Source organism: Dermacentor variabilis, chromosome 2 (assembly GCF_050947875.1).
Source record: "Dermacentor variabilis isolate Ectoservices chromosome 2, ASM5094787v1, whole genome shotgun sequence".
Classification (NCBI taxonomy): Eukaryota; Metazoa; Arthropoda; class Arachnida; order Ixodida; family Ixodidae; genus Dermacentor; species Dermacentor variabilis.
In genome coordinates this window covers 60,214,746-60,229,557 of record NC_134569.1, presented here as the reverse complement: position 1 = coordinate 60,229,557, position 14,812 = coordinate 60,214,746, and the positions used below count along the sequence as shown (strand labels likewise).

The 14,812-nt window shown below is 45.7% G+C and overlaps 1 protein-coding gene across 5 annotated transcripts in view; it reads left to right on the top strand.

Annotated features, from left to right (window-relative positions):
* Window positions 1-40: 40 nt before the first annotated feature.
* Window positions 41-14,812, top strand: part of Set2 (SET domain containing 2) — a 118,853-nt gene continuing 104,081 nt past the window's right edge. For 2 of the 5 annotated variants that reach the window (XM_075680700.1, XM_075680701.1), the window contains exons 1-4: window positions 42-152; window positions 261-418; window positions 518-672; window positions 13,432-13,509. Coding sequence is in view for 2 of the 5 variants with exons in the window: in XM_075680699.1 (XP_075536814.1) it covers window positions 393-418; window positions 13,432-13,509 (104 nt within the window). In the remaining 3 variants the exon portion in view is untranslated. Of the gene's footprint in view, window positions 153-260; window positions 419-517; window positions 673-13,431; window positions 13,510-14,812 lie in introns of all 5 variants that reach the window. The other 3 variants (XM_075680697.1, XM_075680703.1, XM_075680699.1) reach the window with 2 other exon arrangements.

The following is a 14,812-nucleotide window of genomic DNA, read 5'->3' as shown; positions in this document are numbered from 1 at the left end:
TGCTTATTTTTTTCTTTGTCGGCATCAGTTTCGCTAGCAGCTTCCACACACGCACACATGCGCACATACACACAATCGGCATACACGAAGGGCAAGAGGCAACAGCAGACGTTGAAAGAAAGTGCTGCTCACGAGAATCATGAAATTAATAGGTAGGTGGCACCTTTGATAATGTTGCTTGTAATACGTAGGCTGTCTTTTGCGGCTGGTAAGGCCGTTGCAAAGCACAAACATAACGTGTACTCTCGACATTACGGCAGCGTACTTGGCGATGTCGGCCAGGGCCCCGGAACGGCGAGGCTGCAGATAAGAGCCGCGAGTCGTCGCTCTCCAGGACGGCTGCGCGCCATTCCCGTGTCGCAAGTGCCTGCGGTGCAACCGGCAACATCGTGATGTACGACCCAGAGTCGCCTACAGGGTGAGCATAAAGAAACCCAGTATCGCTGGAGCTTTGTTTTCTCTTTTGTGTGTTTGTATTTTTATCTGGCATGCACCACCGCGGCTGTTCTCTTGGTAGCTCAAACATGGCCGCCAAGAGGTGATCATCCTGTGGCCCCTTACCATCGAAAAAGCGCCGTTAGTCATCGGTGCTGACCCGTGGCAGTATCTAGATGGGCCGATCATGTCGACGGATGACCGAGGAGGCTTTTAATGCCAAGACTGTGGCCATAGGTAAGCGTTGAGGCGGCGCGTCCGCCATCGCAGAAGGGGAGGCTTCCCCGGCGGCACACGCATCGTATCGACTGAGAGGCCCGTGACCGAACATATAAATGCATTAGAACTCCCGACAGGCACCACAGAGACACCGAATTGCACCTTGCGGCCCGACAGGAGCTGTTTCGAGCAATCGCGTTGAACCTGGCGGCGGCCGTAGCCCGTGCGAGCGCAATCGCCGAGGCGACCGCCCGACCCCGACGGAGCCATGTTTCGTGTTGGGCTCGCCGATTTAAATGGCCGTGCGAGCAGCTGGCACTGCTCGCTTGCCACGCCAGGGAGTACAGCCCGTTCTGTGCCCGATTCACATGGACACAGCGCTGGTAAGGACAGCCCCACCTGAATTTTCGCTGAGTGCAGTGGTCGGTGCGCGCTTTCATTATCCCATTTTTTTCTCTCCACATCGGAGCAGCTATCGCTGTGCCACTGGCGCGGCCAAGGCGCTCGCGTCCGGTCGTCGGCGTGCGCCTCGACCAGAGCGGATTATCGAGCGGGCGTTCTCGCGGCCAGGAACATGTATTCGCGCTGACGCGTGTGCCGTACTTCGTATGATACCCAGCCGCATCGCTGACTAGCTGGTTGCTAGTTTTGGAGCAATTGCCTTCGGCGCTGATCATCCAACCCCATTTCGGAGCGCGTGTAATGACGACGAGAGTTTTGCGCCGCTTACGTGTGCCTTGTAAATGTCAACATTGTCTCTGTAGCGTCGGGAGCACGCCATGAGTGTGGATGTAGACATAACTGGCGATTGCCTGTTCCTGAGCTACGCACGCCGCACGTATGCTTTCGTCGTCTCGGCGATTTCGAGGGGGTCTGTTCTTTTCGCACTTGTCAGTGAACTTAGTGGGGTGTGAGTTCTTGGGTTACTTGTACTAATGGCGTGCAACGTGTTATATGCCCCGAGTTTCTCACATTTTGTAGTATTTCCAGCTTGAGCTGCTGTTCATATAGACAGAAAATTACTTGTCATGGCTTGCACAGCAGCTGGTGTGCAGTAAGTACATTTTCAGTTACGTGTGACGCATCAGTCAAAGCTGCATCTTTTCCTGTGCTGTGATGGTATTACTTAGCAGCATATATACATTTGTGCTGGTTGCTTCATGACTTTGGCAGAAAACAGCGCAAAAAATTTCAGCAGTTTCACCAATTTCTGGAGCAATACTAAATAGGGCAACACAACAGCATTTACATTCCAGCTACCTGCTACATCTCATCTTTAGACCTGATTTGTGATCTAATGTACCATCTTCATTTAAAGGTTAGTATTCACTCAATATGAAACCATGCCTGTTTGGGGATGTATGGAGGCTCTACTGTAGCGTTGTGAGGTCTCAAATGTGTCAAGAGACGGTTCTTGCTTGCTGCAGCTTTGTAATGCTATCAGTGCTATAGAAGAACGTCCGATAAACGCTCAGAATCGCTCATTTAATGGCCTTCAAACTCACATGGGTCGTGGAATGTGTAGCATGTATGAAAGAGAACATGCAAATATGAATTGAAGAGGATGTGGCGACTAAAAAATGGATATGAAATTGTACAAAAGTTGAAAAGCTAGTTCGCATGAATTTTCATGCTGAGATTTAATATACACTTCATGCAAAATCGCTGCTTGAAAATTTAGTTATTTTCCCATTCCTAGTCGCTCATGACTGTATGTCAAAATAGATTCACTGGTATCGAAGGTTCACGAACCTTACCGTGGAGGTCATGCCAAGGAGCTGCGAGTGCTAGGTCATATGTCCAGCGAGTGATAATGGCAGTGTTTCTTTCTTTTTTTTTCAGTTTCAGTATTACACTGCTATTTTGCAACCTTTTCATGATGCTTCCGCTCATCTTTTAAATATCAAATTTTGCATGAAGGCTCCTCTACAGGGATATGCATATTTTGCTTAACGTCCTCCAAGAAAGATATTGTGCTTACCACTGCGCTGTTCTTACTGAAATTTTGCAGAAGGATCGCATTTTGGAGTCTACATCAATCAGTGTAACACTTGCCATAGTTGATTGCCTGTTTCTTTAAGAACGAACTGCAAGGTTGCCTTCGCTAATGGGGATGCGAGCTGCTGCCGTGACAGTGTATGCATATGCTTGTGTCACCGCCTGCCAGCAGCTGCAGAAAGCAGCCGGTCAGGGAGGTTAGCCACGTGTTACCCGCTCCTCTAGAACACGCTGCCAGCAAAAAAGCAGGCAATTAACTGTGGCAAGTGTTACACTGAACGATGCAGACTCCAAAATGCGATCTTTCGGCAAAATTTTGGCAACAGCAGTGCAGCAGTAAATGCAAAATCTTTTTCAAACACATTAAGTGAAATGTGCATGTCCCTGTATATCTACAATACCTTGAACTAAGCATTCTTATGGGGCCAAAAATTTTGTTGCAGGTGGCCTTTAAACCCCCACTAGTCAATCAACATTACTTGTGTTGAGTGCATCTGTAAATTCCAGGCTTTGCACTCATTTCTTGAGGGAAATGTATTTCCATGGCTTTCGTTCTCTGGAACTCTAGAAGGATGTAATTGCTGCTAAAGGGACACAAGCAGATAGAAACATTGACGGCACTGGTTAACCATCACCATAATAGTTTTTCCAGTCTCTCTCTGTGTCCTTTTAGCGACAGTTATGTCAGAAAGCACCATTTAATGTTGTGCCTAGATTCTCGCATTTCGATGGGGGTGAAATGCGAAAACAGCCATTCCCCTAAATTTAGGCCCACGTTAAAGAACCCCAGGTGCTTGAATTTTCCAGAGTCCTCCACTACGGCGTGACTCATAATCAGAAAATGGTTTTGGCATATAAAACCCCATGATTTTTTTTTTTGTTATTATTCTGACATTTGGGGGGCTGTCCTGCTAATTCCATGACAGTGGAACTTGTTTGGGAAACCAGCATGCCAATGGTCTAGTTACGAAAATGTCCATTCCATAAAAACTTCTTTCTTTAGGTGCACTTCCATGATGAAGAGCTTGAAATAGCTCATAATCTGCAGCCACTCGTAGCAGAGTCGCTCTCGTCATGCTTACTCTTCTCCCCTTATACATCCAACACTTAGTAGCCTTGTGTTCGATTTGCTGGATTCGAAACCGCGCACCTGAGCACACGAGTGTTGGACTCTCCTGTGTGCAGCCGTGCATGGCTTAGCTGTGTCTGGAGAAAGGGGGATCTGGGGCGTTGAGCCGATGTCAGGTGTTTGAACCTTTAAGGCCCCCTGGTGGAGGCTGCACACTTGTTTGGCCTCATCTTCACATAGACGGGACCTCCAAAATGACTCACCTGAAGGAAATCTGAAGTCGCCTTTTCCTATCCTCCTCTTCAATCTTTTTTTCTTTCTCGCCTTTTCATCTTCCCTGTGTTCTTTTCGCTTTTCAATTCTGAATTTCTGGATGGTAAGGGTTAACCTGGTGTAGTGATCCAACCTTGGGTATATTATGTCAGGTTATAGTGGCGATGCATGGCTGGCATCTCCAGGTATTCTTTCAACTTTGTAGCATTCCCTTGTTGGGCTCGGTGGTGGGCGGCCACCATAGCCACTAAATTTTCCAGCATTATATGGCAAACAACTTTCCCCCACTACCTGATTGCTCTCTGAAGAGAAGGCGCACTGATGAAACGTTCATACTTTTTTATGCAACCAAAAGTCTTTTCCCAAGTACCACGTTGTACACAGTCAGCACGATAGCAAGACAGTCAGAATGGCCTCACCATTCCTTACAGCCAAATGTCTCACGGAACTAACTGGCCCAGGTTATAAAGTAATGAAAATGGGAAGCGGCCATATTCTTCTCGAACTGCACAACAAACTACAGTATGACAAACTCTCAGAACTTGTAGTATTTGGGGACATTCCCGCTTCAGTGATACCACGCAGTGTACGGTATGATCTCGGAGGATGACCTCAAACTCGGTGAAAGCGAACTACTTGAAGGATGGCAAAACCAGAATGTAGTCAAGGTGCAAAGAATAATACTAAGGTAAGGTAAGAAGCCAAATACCTGCCAAGTACATAATCATTACTTTTGGAACCAGCGACCTACCTGAATCAATCGAAACTGGCTACTGCAAGCTTCGTGTCAGACCACACATCCCAAATCCGCGTCAACGTTTGGAGTGTCAGCATTTTGGGCATGGGTCGCAAAGCTGCAGAGGCTGTGATACTTGTTCTAAGTGTTGTTCAACTGAACATGCTTCAGACGTCTGCACTTCAGCAACCCGCTGTGCCAACTGTGAAGATGACCCTACCTAGTCGTGATCGTGCCATGCCACACGTGGAAAAAGGATAAACAAATCATAGAACTGAAAGTCAAATTAAACCTACCTTTCCCCGAGGCCAGTGAGCGTTTCGCTATTTACAATCAGTCCAGTCCTTCCTACACCAATGTGACATGCCAAGGGGTAGTACCACATCCTTTGGCAGCCACCCAAGTCATATGGAGTGTGATGGAGGTCGCACCATCAGCCCCTCCGGCAGGAGCAGCAAGCTCTGCTCCTTTTCCAGTCAAGAATGGCCAGCAGACCTCCGGGCCTGTCGGTCCCAGGGCCACTGCCTGTAGAGACAGGCCCGAAAAACTCCAGAGTGTGCCCACCGAGCTGCCGTCAACCAACGCCTCTGAATAGGCACTGCATGCAGGCAACACTACTCTGGGGCCTTGCACGCCGAAGAAACTGCATAGCACCATGGAGGGTGCCAGGAGAAGAAGAATCCTGTATTACGGGGCCTGAAAAGGTCTCTTTCTTCACACACAGCACAAAACACATCCAGTGTGGCTGCACAGACATAGGAATGTGAGAGGTCTACTCCGCAATCTGGATGATATAAAGGAGTAACTTATACACAGCTTCTTTATTTTTTTATTTTTGCAGAAACTGCAGTCAAAATCGGATTGGATGCTGTGGCCTCCCGAAACGTGTTGTGTTGACCTCCTCTGGCAGTTCCTACAGGTTGTGTACATTATGGAGGTACTGGGTTCTTCTCGTGATTGAGTTGTTTAGTGCAGTGCGAGAAGGACGGAACAGCAACGCAAGTGGCAGCGTGCCGCTGCTCAAACTACGCAGTTACTATCAGAGTACAAGCCTCCCTCCCTCCCTTCCGCACTGCTTTCACTCGCACATACAGCATATACGGCACGCAGGGTCAATGTTATCGTCTTTAGGCTATACGCGTAGTGCGTGCTGATAAACGCGCCACTAGTGGCAGCCTTGCCACTAGTGGCAAGGCTGCCATTAGTGCTGTGTGCTGTAGTTTGTTGTGGCATTAGTAGTGCTTCTCTCCTATTCACGTTTTCAGAGCAAAATAGGCAACACCCTTCGTATGTGGGGGGTGGCTAAAGCTTCAAGGAATGTTGAAGAATTGTTGCAGGGTGGGGGGCTCAAATACCGGCGAAAACATGCCGGCAATGCGGTTCTAATCATTCCCCGCAAAGCCTCATCAGCAGGAGAAGTGGTAGCAATGGATTGTCGCTTCGGCAGGAACTTTCTTGTTCTCATCCTTTCCTTTGTCGCTTCGGTGTTTTTTTCCACTCAATCGTAGTTAGATTGTGTAAGCAACGAAGTTCGTTTGCAGTGCAGTATGCGGTTTAAAGGCAGTTCGCTAAATTACGGAATGTCGTTTGCCACTTATATTGTTTTCCGCTTCTTTACCGCATTGCGCTAGCTAGGCAGCACGATTGCACGAGCGCATTGTGTTGTATGTTAAAGCTGCTGAAGTTCGCAAGAACTGAAATTGTTGGTTTTATGTGGCCCTGTAAACCCTCGCACCAGCTGTCACACACTTCATGTTTTTGCATCTATTTTACGAGTGGCTTCGCACATGTTTAACTGTTGCTAGTTGTTTTATGCGTAACTCTTGTTGATTCTCTTGAGCTGCGAGGTTTTCACACTGCCTTATTTGTAAAGGGTCTAAATCACGCTGTGTTTATCGGAATGATACCAAGCAAGTGCTTTTTTAACAGCTTTATTCTTTTTGCCCGAGGGCATCTTAGATTTCTGCTTTTTTGGGAAATGTGTTTAGAATACAGGTAGTTCAGGGCGAGAATTGCTAATAGTTGCTGCATATGGTATTTTCGTTCCATTTTTCGCCGAAAAGTTCGCATCACGTTTGGCAAGTCATCACACCTCAGTGCTGTCTGAGCTGATTTAACACACCGAGTGATTTGTTTGTTTCACAACGTAGTCCCTCCTTGCATGTGAATTTTGTACTCAACTGCATTCTTTCTTATTATGCTTACACTGCAGAGGACTAAACCCGGCGTTGCCGCCTGTGCTCATCTACTTTGACTGGCGCTGCTCTGCCTTTAAATATATCATGTGGTACCTCTCTCTAGTAACATTTAAAAAAAAGTACTGAAAAGCTAGTTGGACTTTAGCTTTGTACGTTTCCAAGAAGCTCCCTTGGGGAATTTAAAATTGCAAGAACTGCGGCGGGAACGGCAGTTGATTGGCGTATGCAGCATAATTGCATCTGTACATTGTGTACAGCTGTAACACGCTCTTTTATTAACCTGTGCATTTGGTGACTTCGTTGACTAGTGTATGCGTTTCCATCAATAAATTCGTAATTACTCTTCTTGAGGCGACTTTGACTGCACTTACTCGGTGATGTTACATGTATTAATCGGCAGAAAAATCACAACGGCAAATGTATACATTGCACCGTGTGGATTTGTTTGATATAAGTCTGCACTAACGACGAGTGCTTATTATTGAGGTACAGAAGCGTTGCAGTAAGGGCAGAATTAAAAAAAAATAAACAATCGAGACATCGAATTACCTAACAAAATTTATGGTTCATGGCGTTTGTCTGCGGGACGCATCTGGCACGTATGTGGACCATGTTGCCCCAAACGCTGGTAACATCGTGTTCATACCCGCTCTCACCGAGGTCAGCGTCTTCCCTACAGCTGTCACCGCAGAAGAAGCAGTCTTGCACCTGAACAAAGGAGAAATTCAAAAGGAAATGGAAAGGAAAAGGAAAAATTCAACAAAGGAGAAAACTTCAGCCATCCTTGCTGCAAAGCGTTGTCGTCTGCTACTGCTCCCGTGCATACTGTTGGAAGCGCCCGCTAGGTGGCTATCAGTGGCGCCTCTATAGACGGTGCACTAGGCATATACGGTACATCGCGGCGACCACGACAGCAGAAATGCGCCTGGAGCATCCATAACATTGCTTGTGCGTGGCCCGCATTTACAAATTAAAACATCATTTTTTCTATCGAAGCTTGTATTGGCTCACAAGTTTCGGTGCCGATATGGTCACGCTGAAACTCGGTTGCTCCCAGAACAGAGCAGCTGCGGGGAAGGGCGATTTGATGAGTTGACAGCTGTGCCGGAGCCGGAGCGTGAGTCATTGGCAAGGATTACAGCTGCATAGGCGTACGCTCACGCCACATGTGTAACCAATCAGGGCGTTTCGCTTTCAGCTGTGTAGGGAAAGGGCAGGAAGATTATTGTGTGCGCTGCGCCGGCTTTGTTTCCATTCAGTTCAGTCGGAAAATGAATGGGACGGCCGCACGTGCATTTCCCCGAGAAATGGGCATCGTTGACGAGTGGCGCCGAGAACTCTCCCGCCAAAAGGCTCGTCGATCCAGCCGTTAGAGCCACCCAAACCCAGGCAATCTGACAGCAACAAGAAGATCCCGAACTGAGGGCGCGGGGGGCCGAAGCAATTTGGCACTGTTACGTGTGGGTTACTTAACCATGACAAAAGTCGCTTACTGTAGGAACAGGTGCATCTTGTACACTGGTGCGACTTTATGCACATTCTTCTGTAAGACGTGGCGAACTGCTTAGAAAACAATATAGTTCTCTTTTATGTACGATAGTGCAGTGTGTCCATGAGCAGCGTGGAAGGTCTCGAAAGCGGCGTTTCAAACTATTGTTAGCAGGCTAACTATGTCCACTGTGCGCGAAACCATATTTACGTCGTAAGCTGAAGAAGCACTAGCAGAAACAGTGGGATACCGAGGTATCCAATAAACTGCACTTGATAATACCTGACTTGGGGCACTGGGTATCGGAGAAAACAGCATGATACAAAGTGCTCCTTTGTCCATTAAGAATAGGTCATACCTTCGACACCCACTCTTACCTAGTGACTGGAAGTGATTCTCCATCATGCCGAAGGCATCGTAACAGCTTTACAGTTCTCCACATCCTCATTCAGTGCAGGGAAATAGAAACTGAGTGTAAAAAGTACTTTCATTCTGTTTATTGCTAGCGTATTCCACTTGATCCAGCATATTTTTCTAAGCAATGAACCACTTTTTAACTTGAAGACAGTTCTTAGCTTTTTAGGTGAAGTTAACATCTTAGAAGTTATTTAGCTGGGTCATGTGTAGCACAGCCGCACCTTCGAGGCTGTAGCTGCAGTGACATGAGTTTTTATAGCATGTGCCTCTCAGCCCTCTACTTCAGGAGCCCTATAGAGGCAGTAGTTCTTGTATGCATTTTAGTAGGTAATTTCTTCACAGCAGAATGTTTGCATTCCTTTTTATTGTGGGTCATTGTCATTTTTTTGATGCTCATATATTCTACATAGCTTATAAAGACCAGCTTTTAGGCATGTTTACAGCTGAATTACATTTGCATTTGTAACACATTTAATAATTTCAAACATAAGACATAAACAATTCATTACCAAATGTCATAGCACTTTTTGGCCATAGCTGGTCCTTGCACCATTAAATGCCACACATCATCATGATTTGCTGCATTCCCTAAATGGACCACTGTAGTGGGAGAAATTTGTTGCGTCTCATACAAACACACAAAAAAAGAACAGTACTAAGGTTGCTATTTCTGTGGCTTGCATTTTCATTGTTCTAACATAACGTGTGTGAGGTAGCTGGTAATCAAACTGTGAGGTTTAACCCTTTGAGGGTCGAATTATTTTGGAGAAAACTTTCCCAGGTGGTCAAATTACTTTATTGCGGATCTTGAATGTACAAGATGTGTAAAGTCGGGAATAAATAGTAAAAAAAAATTAGGAACAGTATTTTGGTGTCGGCATCACTCAGAACTGCAAAATGTTCAATAGTATTTCAGAGTGTGGTACTCCTTGGAAACACGAGTCTCCGCACAGCTACAGAGAGCGAGAATACGTCATGAGAGGCAGTGGTAAACGAGCTAAGAGCAGTGCCAATCAAGATAGAAATCAACTTCCGCCGCCCCTGCGATAGCGTGCCGACAAAGGTGAAAATCATGTTTTGCGCGCCTCCGTCGCGGCGGAACCGAAACCGCGAAAGCGCGCTGCCGCTGAGAGCGAGAAGACCTCGTGAGCAGCGGTTAGGCTAAGAGCAGCGCCAATGAAGATAGAAATCAACTTCCACCACATCTGCAAGAGAGTGCCGACAAAAAGAAAAATGACGTTTCGCGCGCCTCCGTTGCGATCACACGGCGAAACCGAAACTGCAAAAGGGGTGTTGCCGCAGTCTGCGCGATGCGCTGAAGCTAGAAGTCAGTTCTGTTTATCTCCCTAAGAAGGTAGCACAAATTTCAAACGCTTCTTGTAAGTCCTAAGAGGTGGCAGCACCTCCCAGTGAGCATGCATAGTCATTATGGCACGAAATTTCAAACGGAGGGTCGAAACCGTACCCGTACGGCGAAGACCTTGCGGGACAGAAAACCGCCGCCGTACATGTACGGCGAAAACCGTCAAAGGGTTAATGTCCAAAACAAAACATGGGCTATCAGAAATGTCAGCGGTGCACTCTGTACTGATTTGACTTACCTGAGGTTCCTTAATGTGCACCTAAATCTAAGTACATGAGTGTTTTTCTATTGAGCTCCCATCGGAATGTGGCTACCAGGAATCAAAACCACAAACTTCTGCTCGGCAGCTGAATTCCAAAGCCACTGAGGCACCATGACAGGAAGGGAGTTAGCTGATGTCACTGTGTAGCATGCGATATGATAGCACAACACCTGTAGTCCATCTGATAACGTCTGTAGGTGTACTCAAAGGATGTGTGTACAAAAACAATCCTCACACACTACATGAGCTACTACCCTCCACCAAGTTTTAGGTCTTGTATATGTGTACCACAGCAGCCAGTTTGCATGCATCCTGAGGCAAGCTTAGTTTTATAGCATTTCATTTTCAGATCGCCCCTAAGTAAAAAGAATTTCTTTTGAATTATTGCCTTGAGCTTAAATCAGAAAATGGTGATTATTTTTGAAAGAAGGCTTTACAGCATGCGTAGAATGAAGTAGAAGGGATTTTATTGTCAGCTTTTGAATAATCTTGATTCAATATAAGATAGATGTTCTGCAACACTTTTTATTTCTCTAAAGTGTGGTGGCAGGGGCATAATTTTAACGCAAAGTGAAGTCACCAACCTACTTAACAATAAATAGCCCATGTATACCTTGTTGCGGTAGCTTGGTGGATCCGTGTTGTGCATGCGACATAATTTGGTCTGTACGTGCATTATAAACAAGATGAGTGGGACCTACTAGGTTTGCGTGTGTTTCTATTGTGCATGACATGCCTGGCACGTGTTGCAGTGATTATCAAATGCCTTTGCGTGCATTATGCCATTAAGTGACGCTAGCATGCAGAGGATTTTTCTTCTTTACTCAGCAAACTTAGAAATTCAAGTGATACATTTCTGTTGCTGACTTGAATGTGCCTCACATAAGTTTGTACTACAAGGATTTTGACTTACATGTGCTTCTTAGGTGCATAGATCAAACAGGTAGCAAGAAGCAGGGTTTACTCTTTCAGGTACCATCCTTTGTAGACATTTTGTTGATGCAACTTTGGCTCACTTGCTTACCATGTCAGTGAATGCATGCACCTTGTGAAGTTGTGAAGTTAAGTTATAATTAAAGGGTAACTCTGGCGTTTTTATAACCATATTAGGATATTGTCATTTTCAAATTGCGTTGAGTCCTGTCACCGGTAGGGTGGTTCAGTTTGCTTAGAAATTCATAGATAACTTTAAATAACAAATAAACGAGATACTGAGACTGAAATGGGTAGCTGCTTCGTGTGATGTCAGGATGAATCGATGATGTCAGATCCTACACTGCCATAATGTAAACATGCAGCATGTGTGCTAAACACGCAGTACACATGGCGCAAATGCCGAAGAAGCATTTATAAAGATATAAATATCTTTATAAAGTTTTAATTACCAATTTTAGTGGCAACATTGCATTTGCAAAATTAATAAGGCTGACATTCATATCTTGCCCAACAACAACTTCACTAAAATCGTCGTAGGTACTATGGCGCGCAGTATTTTGGCTGTGGGCAGCCCTAAACGAAAACGAAAATTAAATTGTGTGTCAGTGACGGTGATCTCCCCACCATATTAGAAAAACGGAAAACGCCATCTGCCTCCTTGCTGCACGGGCGCCAATGCTATGACAATTACGAGTTCTCTTCATTCTGAACAATTAGGCCTTGTTTTTATTTGCTGCTATACGGACAAACGTGATTATCCGAGCTGCAGTACCACCAAAAGATTGCGAACAGAACAGAGCATGCTTCGCATAGATTCTTGGCGTCACCATTAAAAAAAAAAAAAAGCCGCGATGAAGCCCGTGCCAGCGATAGCTTGGACTACTCTTGCTCTGAATTCGCAATGGAGGAGACTGAGGGATCAACATCACTGGTCCACTATTTCATATTTCTTTCGCTGCTGCCATACTGGGCGCCGCCCGCAGTGCCAAAGTACTGTAGGTTGTAGCACCCAAAACAATATTGTTTAAGAAGTTTTTGTTGAGTTAATATTATGACTTTGAGTCCTCAATTCTCGAATTGAAGTGCTTCCTCTATAAGCACTAATTAAGGGATTATTAAGGATATGGTTATTACTTATCTGCCATATATTTCACGCTACCGAGTTCCTAGTAATCACAAAGACACATTACTTTATAGAATATCAGGAAATATCCTTAAAAACTCTCCTTTCTTAAATAAAATTCTGTGCAGCTGACACAGACACTGTACTTGTGACATGAAGTCACACAACACCAACAGTTTTCTGAAACTTTCGAGGGTAAGAAGGAAAGCGTGAAACACAACGGCAGGTTTCGCTGCGGCTTTTCGGAGCGAGCGGGAGAGGGGAAGAAAAAGCGAGCCGAACATCGCGGCGGGTCCGCGACTACAGCCTGGCGAGTCATACGTCGCCAAACTCTTCCGCTGCACCGAGTCTGAAGACGATCCAGAGAATCCCATTTGCGACTTTTGACGGCCGCACTTATGCAACGTCGCTCTCAATGAACGCTTCGCCGTAAACACAAGTGCCGGGCGCGCTGGTTGAACGCCTTCTTGCTGCTGTCTTTGTTCGTATTCGCTGCGCGTTCTGACTCCTGCGACTCCTGCTCCCAGCATGAACGCATGGCACAAGCGCACCCCACTTGAAACATTCTGCTAAGGCGAGTAGTTTAGCGACCATTTTGCGAATTAAAATTTTTTAGCCCGCACACTCGTGCAATTATTTCTTGGGGTGTTGACAGAGCTGCAGCCGACAATTCTGCAGCGCAACGCATCGGGTACATGAGCTCGGGGTACTAGATATCGGAGCATTCTTTGCCATTTGCACCCAGTCAAGCTAGTGGAAAGAGGGTTGTTTTCAGGCGTATATGACACTCCCCCCCCCCCACTGGCCCCCCCTGTTGCTACGCCACTGGTCATACTTATGCAGAGCTTTGGCTTGATGTGTACTCCTTTGCCAGACTGCCATGCAACTCAACAGAAGTATGTTCTTCTTGCAGTTCTCCAGCCACTGTCGTGCAAGGTTTGAATGGGGACTCTGAAAGCTCAACGAATGAAGATAGCAAAGGCTTGGACAAGTGAGTGTTGCCTTTTGTTTGCATAGAGCTGGGATGAATAAATGTGTGCGTCTTCGGAGGTTATCGGGCTTTATTCTGTGTGATTTGTTCCTTCTCTAGAGCCCACTGCAATAGCTGAGCGGCAATTGGCCTGCATTCAGAGCTGGGATCAGAAGGCCATGGTTGATATTAGGCGGCAACCATGGTCAGTTCTCACCAGAAGATAGGCATGAGCATTTCTACTCTCAATTCATTCCATGTTTTGGACAAGCCCTTATTTTTGTAATTTTACCAATCGTTCTTTATGGGCAATGAAGCTCGTGTATTACAATTACACTGGTCTTTTAGTGGTGTAGACTGTAGGGCTTGCCATATCAATTCAGCATGTGATAGTACATATTACACCACCATATTGTAGGGATGTGCGAATATTAAACATTTTTGAAACCCAAATAAAATAGTCACTATTCGCTTACCCGAACAGATTTCAAGTGCTTCACTTTGTCAGCTGTGCATGATCAAACATGAAACAAAAGTGAAAACGCAATAGCTTTCAACTCAGCCTTATAGTGCACATAACATAGTGGAGCAAGCTAAACTGCAATCACTTCCACTCAAGTTTTGTTGAGGTGTAGCATTCAGAAATGAGTATTGCTTGGTACCATACTGTATCTATTCGACTATAAGGCGAGGGTGCAGTTAGAAGACCCAAGAAAATAATCTAAGTATGCACACTAACATCAGGCAATATACAGTTGGCGATGGATTATTCAGACTAGGCGGGGATTGCCCAAAATACTGAATAATCAGAAGCCTGAGAAAAACTGATTTGCACGGCAAAGAAAAGTGCCTTGATTTTGTGAGTAGCCACGAAAGTTGGTGAACGCGATGCTGTGTGCACATGTTTACATGTGACCACGTCAGTGTACAATAAAACCTTATTGATACGTTCCCATTACATACGTTTTCCCGGCACCAACGTTCACAATCGAGAACAAAAAAAATGACCAAATAGAGTTACTCATTCTTTTCCGGTTCATAAGTTCCCAGAAAACATGTTTTTTTGGCAACAACTTTCAGTACGTCGTCAAACTGCGATCGTATGATACGTTTTCCGGCCGTTGGATCCCTTGTAAATAAGAAACTTGCAAGCGGGGTGCGCGGTCGAGAACAGTATATAGCTATTAGCCGCAGCTGCTTCACTGCAATACTTGCCTGCCTGTCTCACTTGAAAACGTCAGCGTGCACTCGGTTTTTCATTTCGGTACCAGCAAATCTTCTTCGGGGTCGTTGCACATGGCATTCACAGCTGTCACCGCCAATC